This window comes from Myotis lucifugus, unplaced genomic scaffold (genome assembly GCF_000147115.1).
Source record: "Myotis lucifugus unplaced genomic scaffold, Myoluc2.0 scaffold_524, whole genome shotgun sequence".
Lineage (NCBI taxonomy): Eukaryota > Metazoa > Chordata > Mammalia > Chiroptera > Vespertilionidae > Myotis > Myotis lucifugus.
Genome location: NW_005871572.1, coordinates 515,913 through 527,240, shown reverse-complemented (window position 1 = coordinate 527,240; position 11,328 = coordinate 515,913). Strand labels below are relative to the sequence as shown.

The 11,328-nt window shown below is 41.0% G+C and overlaps 1 protein-coding gene across 3 annotated transcripts in view; it reads left to right on the top strand.

The window, feature by feature from the left end:
* Positions 1–14: 14 nt before the first annotated feature.
* The window catches only part of TADA2A (transcriptional adaptor 2A), a 42,075-nt gene continuing 30,761 nt past the window's right edge, over positions 15–11,328 (top strand). For 2 of the 3 annotated variants that reach the window (XM_006103957.3, XM_006103956.3), the window contains exons 1-4: positions 15–92; positions 2,603–2,727; positions 6,925–7,031; positions 9,129–9,188. In XM_006103957.3, the coding sequence (XP_006104019.1) occupies positions 2,703–2,727; positions 6,925–7,031; positions 9,129–9,188 (192 nt within the window). In that variant the 5' untranslated portion in view covers positions 15–92; positions 2,603–2,702. Of the gene's footprint in view, positions 93–2,602; positions 2,728–5,755; positions 5,848–6,924; positions 7,032–9,128; positions 9,189–11,328 lie in introns of those variants that run through there. The other variant, XM_023745220.1, reaches the window with a different exon arrangement.

Here is an 11,328-nt window from a genome sequence, read left to right as displayed (position 1 = left end):
CTCGCGCTTGCGCCGCTCGGGAGCGAGCGCGCAGCCCAGGGGCGCGCACGTGGCTGGCTGCTCCTCGGCGTGAAGCAGGGGGACTCGGCGAGGTGAGGCACGCGGCGCTGCGGGACGGCGGCGGTGGGCTCGAGCCTCTCTAGCGGGACGTGAAAGAAGGGAGGAGCGCCAGGTCCCGTGGGGGTTCGGGTTGGGGCGGGCCCCGAGACGGGAAGACGCGCACGGAGCGGGCCGGAGGCGTCCGGCCACGTGCGCGTCGGGGAGGGCGGGGCGGGGCGTGACCCATCAGGCCCCGCCCCTGGGTCAGGCCCCGCCCCTCGGCGACCCTGGCGTGTCTTGCACGCCGGGCGGCTGCGCGGCGTCTCCCACTCTGCATTCCCGTCTCTGCAGTGCAGCGCAGCGCAACCCGGCTCAGGGCAGTCGGTGTGGGTCACGCCCCTACCCACGTTTCCCAGTGGGTTTTCACGTAGGCCTTCCGCAGACAGTAGGCACTTGGGCTTCCTTATTTGCGGCTCAGGCTGACTGATGCGCCGGGAAATGACTTGCCCGAGGTCCTACGGCTCATCAGGAACTGCGGGAGGATTTGACCCTTGTCTGCAAAACCGCACAGCCCGCACCCGGCCTCTGCACCGCGCTGAGTGCTGCTTTTCGCGTGCCTCCCGTCCTCCCCGTGACCTGTTTGAATTTGGCAGATGTGGATTTGGAGGCAGCACACACCCTTTCATGGGTGTTAGTGTCAGAACTGTCTCTGAGAAGAAGAAAGAAGATTCTGTTGATTGAAATAGTGCTGCTTATGACGTCGAGTGTTTATACATCCTTAACGTGACCCTCTCCCTTAGCCTCTGTGGAAATGGCGCCGCTGTTGGCTGCCTGAAAGACATTGCAATACAAGTAGCAACCTTTCAGGGCTTCCTTTCCTTTGAAACAGCATGGTGCCTCAGAGGGTTCAAAGAAATAATCCACGGACAGTGGTACCACAATACCTGGCATATGAGAAAAGTTCAGTACATGTTGGTCATGATTGTATGGCCACGTGCGTAATACCCCTTGCTAAATTCATTTTTCTTCAAAGACTAACTTTTTTTCCGGAGACTAAAGCAGAGGGAGAATTAGTCTACCCTGGCCCACCCCCCCAAAAAGACATTGACTAGTATTTGTCTATTACATTTGTGTTTACTGAGTTCTTTCCGTGTGCTTGGTACTTTTAAAGCATATCAATTGGTATTGGGTGTAGTCCCTGCTTTTATTTCGTCTAAAAATTGGGGGGAATATGCATGCAGAAATAATCCTCACAAATTAGAATGTGAAAAACACCACAAAAGAGGTAAAAACTAGGAGAGTATAGAAGAAGGTGGGATGTGGGGTTTTTTTTGTTTTTGTTACTTTTAATCCACAGTGACTTTTTAAAAAAATATTATTTTACTGGTTTTAGAGAGAGAGGAAGGGAGGAAGAGAGAGAGAGAAACATTGATGAGTGAGATGAGCAAGAAACGCCAATTCTGGGGATGGAGCCTGAAACCTGGGCATGTGCCCTGACTGGGAGTCGAACTGGTGACCTCTTGGTGCATGGGTCAATGCTCAACCAGTGAGCTACACTGTCTGAGCTATTTTCTTGCTTTAGTGTGAAATATGATTTCATTTCTGCCTTTAGGAAGAAACTGTGTACATTGGACATACCTATTGAATATTTATTCAAAGAGTAAATTACTGAACAAATGTATGTTCTAATAGATAGGATTCCTTGGTTTCTAGCAACAGATCTCATTCAGATTTAAGTATTGGAAAGATGGAGAAATAAGAAAAAAAACAACAACTATGCCCTAACCGGTTTGGCTCAGTGGATAGAGCATCGGCCTGTGGACTCAAAGGTCCCAGGTTCAATTCCAGTCAAGGGCATGTACCTTGGTTTCGGGCACATACCCAGTGGGGAGTGTGCAGGAGGCAGCTTCTCGATGTTTCTCTCTCATCGATGTTTCTAACTCTCTATCTCTCTCCCTTCCTCTCTGTAAAATATCAACAATATATATTAAAAAAAAAATAAGAAAAAAAATAAAATAATTGGGCCACCTTTGGAGATGGGGATCTCAATAGCCAGAGCTCATGGACCAAATATTTGATTAATGAATGTTTGAGCTCCAACTGCCTTCTGTCCTTGTATGTCAGATTCAGATTTTTCTAAGAAGAGATCTGGTTGCTTTAGCTATTGTGAGGGTAGAGAAGGACGTATTTCAATTGGCAACCCCACTGAACCATATGAAATGTCTGAGAGTCAGTTTCCCAAAGGAAGGGGGCTAAGGAGAGGAGAAAACCAATAGTTGTCTATTAGAACTATGAGGTTTTGTAGAGGGCTTACTATGGGCTGGGCACCATGGTACATAATTTACATGGATTTTGATAGTTAATCCTTACAACACCTCTAGGAGGTAGAAACTATTATAATCATACCCATTTTATTGGAGGGGAAACAGGATTATAGAGATAAAATATTTGCTTAATGTTACAGAACTCGGATGTAGTAGAGTTGAGTACATTGCATTATTTTCTCTTCATCTTGTCCCTTTGAATTATTTCCTGATCCATGTGCAACTTTGTTTGTTCATAGGGGGTCATCAAACTTTGGTGTGTGTTGGCCAGTTCCGAAATCTCCTTGAAGGGGCACTGCATTGAGGAAGATCAAAGCAGCAGTCTTTGCCAATTAAGGAATGGACCGTTTGGGTTCCTTTAGCAGTAAGTACTGTGTGAACAAGTCTCAGGTGAATATTAATAGCAAACTGAAGTAGGAGTTGATCAAAGAGGAAAAATAAGCACTTTGAAGTTAAACAAAGCCCCTGTGAATCTGATCCTAAAGGAATAAGAGTATCAACTCAAAGTAAAATCAATTAATATTTATTGATTGCCCACTGAACATATAACACAAACATATCACCCTAGATCTTATAAGAAAACTAAGATCAAATGGACCAAACATAGTATGTTTAACCTGCAGATGGATTTATTTTATTTTATTTACTTTATTTTATCTTTGTTGTTTTATTTATTTTTTTATTTTTATTTTTTACTGATTTCAGAGAGGAAGGAAGAGGGAGAGAGAGATAGAGACATCAATGATGAAAGAGAATCATTGATTGGCTGCTTCCTGCATGCCGCCTACTGGGGACCGAACTTACAACCTGGGCATGTGCCCTGACCAGGAATCCAACCATGATCTCATGGTTCATAGGTTGATGCTCAACCGCTGAGCCACACCGACTGGGCTGGATGGATTTCTTTAAAAAGCAGATGGATTCCCAGTAACACATTTGTGATGCCTTGATAAGAAATGATGTTTGGTAGAAAAAAGGAAATACCCTTCTCCCTGCAACCCGGCATGTGCCCTTGACTGGGACTTTTCAGTGCATGGGACAGTGCCCAACCAACAGAGCCACACTGGCCAGGGCCCTTCTCAATTTTTAAAAGTTCTTTGTAATATTAGGGATTTTAGCCCTTTATGATATGTTTGCAGATACTTTCAATTTATTAGCTTTTTTACTTTGCTTCTGGTGTTTTTTGCCAAGAAAGAGTTTTTTGTTTGTTGGCTTTGTTTATGCACTCAAATTTATTAACCTTTTCCTCCCTTGGATTTTGAATGACGATAAAAAAGCCTTTCCCTACTCATAAGTTATAGAAAAGTTTTCTATTCCTAGTTTATAAAAAAAAATGTACCTTTGTGAAGGACACTTTGACTATATATATCAAAAATGCTCTGTATACCAGTTTTAATTCTAGGAAAATACATATCCTAAGGAACAAAATGTGAAAAGTTATATATACAAGAACATTAATCTCAGCATTCTTTATAATAGTAAAAAGTTGGAAACGATTATTATAAATGTCCACCAATTGGGAACTGTGTAAATTAGTTGTTCTCAACCTTATGAGACCCAGTGATATATATTTTTTAAATATATTTTATTGATTTTTTACAGAGGAAGGGAGAGGGATAGAGTTAGAAACATCCACGAGAGAGAAACATCGATCAGCTTCCTCCTGCACACCCCCTTCTGGGGATTTGCCCGCAACCAAGGTACATGCCCTTGACCGGAATCGAACCTGGGACTCTTCAGTCCACAGGCCGACGCTCTAGCCACTGAGCCAAACTGGTCAGGGCCCCAGTGATATTTTTTAAATAATATTTTTAAAACCCTTTTACTATTTGGAAATTAAATACATAGATAACATATCTACAACCATGATACCAAAGAAATAAAAACAATAATGCCCTAACTATAACACAAAGGCTAAATAAAAGAGAAGTAATTAATAATGAAATAATGGAATTTATAATAAAATAATATGCATCGCAATATGTTTAGACCTGATTACAGTAGAAGACAAAATGACTTAAGTAGATGCTTGCACGCATATATTGAATCACAGCATCTTACAACTACACATGCACAATGAATGATTCATGTGTGATGTGTTGGTGACTCAAATACCACAAGCTTGAATAACTCTTGGTAAAGTTCTGAACAAAACAAGATAAAATCTCTGGAGGTACATGCAATTGCTTTTCTGGAAAATTTAATATATATTAAAACTCAAAAACATTTTGTTTTATGTAATATGGAACTGGGTTCTTGGTCATGTAATTTTGAATAGGTTTTTTTATCTACTTGAATATCTGATGGGACATTTGAAAGTTGTTCAGATACAGGCCAATTCTTTGTTGTGGAGGAATGTCTTAGGCATCTCTGGTCCCTGCCAGCTAAGTGCCAGTTGTGTTCCCTAGTCCTTGTGACAACAAAAAAGCATCTCAGATTTCCAAAATGCTTTCCTAGAGGGTAGTTGAAAACCATTAGGTTAGATAATTTATATGATGGAGCATTATTCATCCATTAAAAAAAATGAGGAAGCCTTGGCCAATGTTGGATGAACATCATCCCATGCTTCAAGAGGTCAGTGGTTCAATTCCTGGTCAGGGCACATGCCTGGGTTTTTGGCTCAATCTCCAGTAGGTGGTGTATAGGAGGCAGCCGATTGATATTTCTCTCCTCCTTTTCTCTTTTTCTCAAATCAATAAAAACATATTTAAAAAATAATAATGAGGAAGATCTATGTGTATGGTCATGAAAGATTTTGACAATATGTTGTCAAGTGAAAAAAAAAACAGGCTACAAAACATCATGGATAGTATCCCGCTTTTGTTAAAATAAATACACAGAAGAAATGTTTGAAATCAAAATGTTAATAGAGAATGCTATACTTTTATTGTCTAAAATTTTTAAAACTATATATAGGATAGCTTTTACAAAATAATTACTTCTTGACATAAGGGTTTTAAAGCTCTTTGATCAGTGGCTGATTTTTGTTGTTGTTAGTCCTCACCTGAGAATATTTTTTCCATTGATTTTTAGAGAGAGTAGAAGGGAGGGGTGGGGGTGGAGAGAGAGCCTGGAAATCCAACCTGCAACAGTCTGTGTGCAGATGCTCTAACCATTGAGGAACACTGTCCAGGGCCTGATTTTTTTGCCCTGAGGAATGTTTGAGGGAAGAAAAATAAGCTCATATAATTATTATAAAAGGATGATATGAAGAAGGTAATTTGGTAAAAATTGGCATCTAGCACTTAACATAAAACAATATTTGGTCTTCTTGTGTCAAAATTTTAAATGGGAAAAGTGAGGTAGTTGCTGTTCTTTATATTTATTTTGAAGCTATTGCCAGAAGGATTACATTTCTTTCCCCTGTCATTTTCCTCCTGGTCTTCATTTAGAAACAGAAAAGAACAACAATCACCACTTGCCAGAGGGAAAGGTGCCTTGAAGAGTTCCTCAGATTTTAGGAAGGAAAATGCTGTTATAGAATGTGAGAAATCCTGCCTCAGGCTAAACAGATTAAATCTCTTCATCTGCCTTCAAAGTTTTCTTAGACACCTGCTGCTGATCACAGAGAACTACTCTGCTAGGATGCCCTGACTCGAGAGAGGCAGAGTTTAGGGAACCTGGGGACACATATCTGCATTTTTATAACAGAGTTTGGTTTGTACTCTTTGCCTTAATATTTCAGAGACGTTGGAACTGGTGGAAGGTCTGCTATGTTCTCTGCATACTATGGGAGAAAAGGAGGGAGCTTTTCTGGATTTAAATCTGAAATATAAAGTACAGTGGGGCCTTGACTTATGAGTGTCCTGACTAACGAGTTTTTCGAGATACAAGCCGTCTCTCGGCCGATTTTTTGCTTTGAGTTGTGAGCTAAAATTCGGGTTACGAGCCAGATTCAGATACCCCACCGCTAGTTGGTGCAGCGAACATCACAGTGAACACCACAACATCAGCCCAGCATCATGTGTCTTACTCGTTCACTTTAAGATTTGACATAGAGTAATTTGAGTTACGAGCTCCTTCACGGAACGAATTAAACTCGTAAGTCAAGGCCCCACTGTACTATATATCCCAAGACGTATTTAAAGGAGTTTTCCCCCCAACATTTTATTCTGAAAAATTTCACACTTACAGAAAAGTTGAAAAAATAGTACTGTTATTACTTGTTGCCCACTACCGAGATTCAGCAATCATTAACATTTTGTCATATTTGCTTTATCTGTAAATAATATGTGTGTTGTGGAGATATGTGACATTTTTCCCCTGAAAAAAATGTTATGGGTATTATGAAACTTCCAGTTAAAACCTGTGTTTGTAAATTTCTTTGTAGGGGCCATATCTACTTAGATGCTGTTTAAAGTAGTAGGTACTCTGTAGGGAGGGACAAAGCTACCCTGAAATAAAAAGGAACATAATTTTTGTTTTTTCTGATTTGGAATGAGCTCTTCTTGTCTCCATGAACTTTCACTACCAGTATAGTCATTTGCAGATTTTCATCCTCTTGGCTCTTAAGATAATCAGAAGGTGTTTTGAAGCTCGTATATTTTTCTTTTTCTTCTAGGTGATCCCTCTGATAAGCCACCTTGCCGAGGCTGCTCCTCCTACCTCATGGAGCCTTATATCAAGTGTGCAGAATGTGGGCCACCTCCTTTTTTCCTCTGCTTACAGGTATCTCATTAAGGAGAGGCCTGCCTCTCCTAGGTTCTTTCATGGATGTAATAAATTCAGAGATGACTATCGATTGCTCAGAAGGCCCATATCTTATTAAATCTGTTCCAGTCAATCTTCCAGTATACATTTTACCAGTGAAAAGTTGGGGAACAGAGCAGATGGATGAGATAGACTGTTGAATACAGACATATCTCAGAGCTATTGCAGGTTTGGTTCTAGACCCCGTAATAAAGTGAGTTTCACAATAAAGCAAGTCGTAATCTTTTTGCTAGTAGAAGGTCTTAACTTCAATTTATTAAAAAAAATACAACATTGTGAAGTGCAATAATATGAAACACAGTAAAACGAAGTATGCCCATATTTCACAGAGGTATCAACTTAATGCTTAACACTGTTTTAGCCAGTAGTGTTAAGTATTGAGATTACAGGAACAGAATAGGAGGGTTATTCCTTTTGATAGTACCTATGACACAATGTTTATTGTTTATTGTTTATTGAAGAGTGATCTTTGGGCAGGTGACAAACAAGGTAACAAACCATTTTGTGGATGATGGTGGAAATAGTAATACTAATTATAAGCACTTACTCTGTGCTAGGCACTATTTTAAGTACTACTAGTATACATGATTTAACTCTTAAATCATCACTACAACCCAGTAAAGTAAATATGATTAGTATCCCCATTCTATAGAAGAAACTCAAGCAAGGAGAAGGTTAAGTAATTTGCTCAAGATCACACAACAAATACCATATTTTTTTTGATCCAAGACACTATCCTACATAATAAAGAGGTAATATGCAAATTAACCCTCATGCCCTCACAAGATGGTTGCCTACAATCAGGCTGGTAGGGGAGTTAGGGAGGGATGACCAAACGACAGAACAGCAGGCTGCGTAGGGTGACCAGGCTGACGGGTGGGGGGGGGTGGGGGGGGCAATAAGAGGCAACCAGGCCGGTGGGGGGGGGGGGGCAGGCAGGGGAAAACAGGTCAGCAGAGGGGGCAGTTGGGGGGGATTAGGTTGGCAGGGGAGGGAGGGAGGGGCAACTAGGCCCGCGGAGGGGGGGCATTTGGGGGTGACCCGGGTGGGGGGGGGGGGGGGCAATTAGGAGCAACCAGGCTGGGAGGGGAGGGCTCAGTTGGGGGCAACCTGGCCAGCCACGGGGGGGGAGTTAGGGGGGACCCGACCCGGGGGGGGGGGGGCAGTTAGGGACAATCAGGCTGGCACGCAGAGGCAGTGAAGGGCGATCAGGCCGGCAGGGGCGCAGTTAGGGGCAACCAGGCAGGCAGGCAGGTGAGTGATTAGGAGCCAGCGTCCAGGATTGTGAGAAGGATGTCCGACTGCCGGTTTTAAACCGACAGTCGGACATCCCCTGAGGGGTCCCGGATTGGAGAGGGTGCAGGCTTGGCTGAGGGGATCCCCCCCACTCGTGCATGAATTTTGTGCACCAGGCCTCTAGTTGATTACAATTTCAGAAATGTAAAAATGGCTGATGGAAGTTGTAATACACTTTGTATTATAAGATAAATCCTCATTTTACAGTTTTAAAATATGTCTTAGAATTGCTGAAATAGGTAAACATGGAGCCAGAATGCAAAATATAGACAGTCTGATTCCAGAACTTATGCTGTTATCAAAGGAGTTGTTGTCCTAGGAAAATGTCTTTTTTTCAGATTGTTGTTTATTCCCTATGAGGGCCACAGAAAAGCTGTGATCATGAATATAGCCATTCTGTTGTGGATGCAGACAAGATTAAATGAAGTCTTAAAAAACTTACCACAAGAGTAGAATACCCCCACAGTATCTTCTATCCTTTTTTATTTTTTATTGATTTTAGAGAAAGAGGAAGGGAGAGGGAGAGAGAGAAACATTTATGTGAGATTGAAACATCCATCAGCTGCCTCCCATGCACCCCACCAGGGATTGAACCCACATGGACATGTGCCCTGACTGAGAATCAAACCGCCAATCTTTGGGTGCATGGGACGATGCCCAACTGACTGAGCAACACTGGCCAGGGTACTGTCTTCTAAACTTTAAAAAAGCATCTCAAAAAGTAGCTTTTTGGTAACTTAATTTTTCTCTTTTTTGCAGTGTTTCACTCGAGGATTTGAGTACAAGAAGCATCAAAGTGATCATACTTACGAAATAATGGTAATGATGAAGTTGCAGGGAATTTCTGTTTATTTTTCAAGTCTTACATGCGAATTAGTCTTTTTTTTCCTTCACCTCCAAGACTTTCTTTTTCTTGTTTTTCCTCCTCTTCTAAATTAGGTAATCATTACCCAGTAAATTTGTCAGTTTTATGGATCTACTGAGGCATTATTAAGTCCAAAAATGATTTTAAATACTCAGATTTTTGTTTCAAATTTAGAAAGAATTTAAAGGAAGCACTTTTTGAGATTTACTGACATAAGAGTTACGCTGCTTTTAAATATATTTTTAGTGATTTTGGAGAGAGAAAGGAAGAGGGATAGAGAGAGAGAAACAACGATGAGAGAAAAATATCTATCAGCTGCCTCCTGCACCCACCTCACCCCGCCACTGGGAAATCCAGGCATGTGCCCTGATTGGGAATCAAACCATGACTTCCTGGTTCATGGGTTGACACTCAACCACTCAACCACACTGGCTGGGCTACACTGCTTTTTAGGTTCATTGATAAAACATATACTAGATGTATTGTCGATGTTTTAGCTAAAGGTATTTTTATGTGGTTCATGAGGATAGCTGTAATGTTTATGTCTGGTACTCTATACCCCTTCCATGGGGAAAGTTAGTTACCTTTTTGAAGTTAAGTTTTAAATGAACATAGAGTTAATGTTATAATACATAAAACCATTTTGAAGAGACCGACTGGCTTATAGGCCAGAGTAAGAATTGGCTGGAATTTGATTAATTGTATTACCACCTCTTAAAGAAGGAATGAGAGACAGATGTTGGGAGTGTATTTCCACGCTCTAACCAAAGGAATGGGCACTTTAATAAGCCAAAGTAATATCTTGTCTGCTTGTCTGCTTGGCGGGTATGTATACCTTTGTCAAGATAGTTTTGTCAGTTATCAGAACTTAACTTGTAGTTCACCATGTAGTTTTTCTTAGAGGAAAGAGCATTTATTTGACAGTAATAATGCCTCCCTCTTCTACTTTTAAGGACCCATGTGAATACAGTGGGCCCATTTGGATAGTGCAGGATACTCTTCCTATTCTAAGGTCAGTAGATTAGTACCTTAGTCCCATCAGCAGAGTTCATTCACATGAATATGTAGCTAGTGTTTGAATAATCAGGAATCCTGGGGGTAGAAGGAGTCATTTTTAAAATTATGCCTACCACAGCACTGTAGTAATATTATCTGCCCCCCACAAACACTTAAGACTGCCCTATTGTCAATAGCCCCACCAGAGTGGAACATTTGTTATAATTGATGAACTACATTGATACTTCATTATCACCCAAAATCCATGTTTACATTAGCATTCACTCTTGGTGTTGTACAGTCTGAGAGTTTGTAATGTCATGTATCCTCCATGATAGTATCATACAAAATAGTTTCATGCCCCTAAAAATCCTCTGTCCTCTGCCTATACATCCATCCCTCCCCTTTACTCCTGGCAATCCCTGATCTTTTTATGGTGGCTGTATCATTTTGCATTCCCAGCAGCAATGAATGAGAGTTCCTGTTACTCCACATTCTCACCAGCATTTAGTGTTGTCTATTCTGGATTAATGGTCATTCGAATAGGTGTATAGTGGTAATTGTTTTAATTGGTATTTCTCTGATAACATATGATGTGGAATATCTTCTCATATCAATACATTTTTTTCCTGTTTGTTAATTGCAAAATGAATGAAGTGTGGTCGGAGTAGCATTCACTTTGAGTGCATTTCATCAAGGTTATCAAATCTTCAGAAAGCTGATCTATTTTTCCCAAATTCCCACAAAAATATCTAGAGCCAGAATATACATTTATTCATTTGAGTTGTGAAAATAATGCCTTAATAATTAAGTATATGTTGAGCAGGTTGATGGTTATCCACTGTAAGAGAGCTGACCAAGAGCTCTCTAGCTGTTCTGGGCACAGTGCCTTTTGCATAATGCTGGAAGTACTAAGTTTCACTCCAAGTCCACTTATTCTTCCGATTACATCCTTTTCTCACATATTCAACACCCATACAAACACTTTGGGGAGCTTTTGGAGGTTACTAATAGTCCCTCCTTTTCTGCTAGTCCTATCTATTCCACATCTTTCCTTCAGGAGGAATAATGACCAAATTTTGGCTTTCTACACATGAA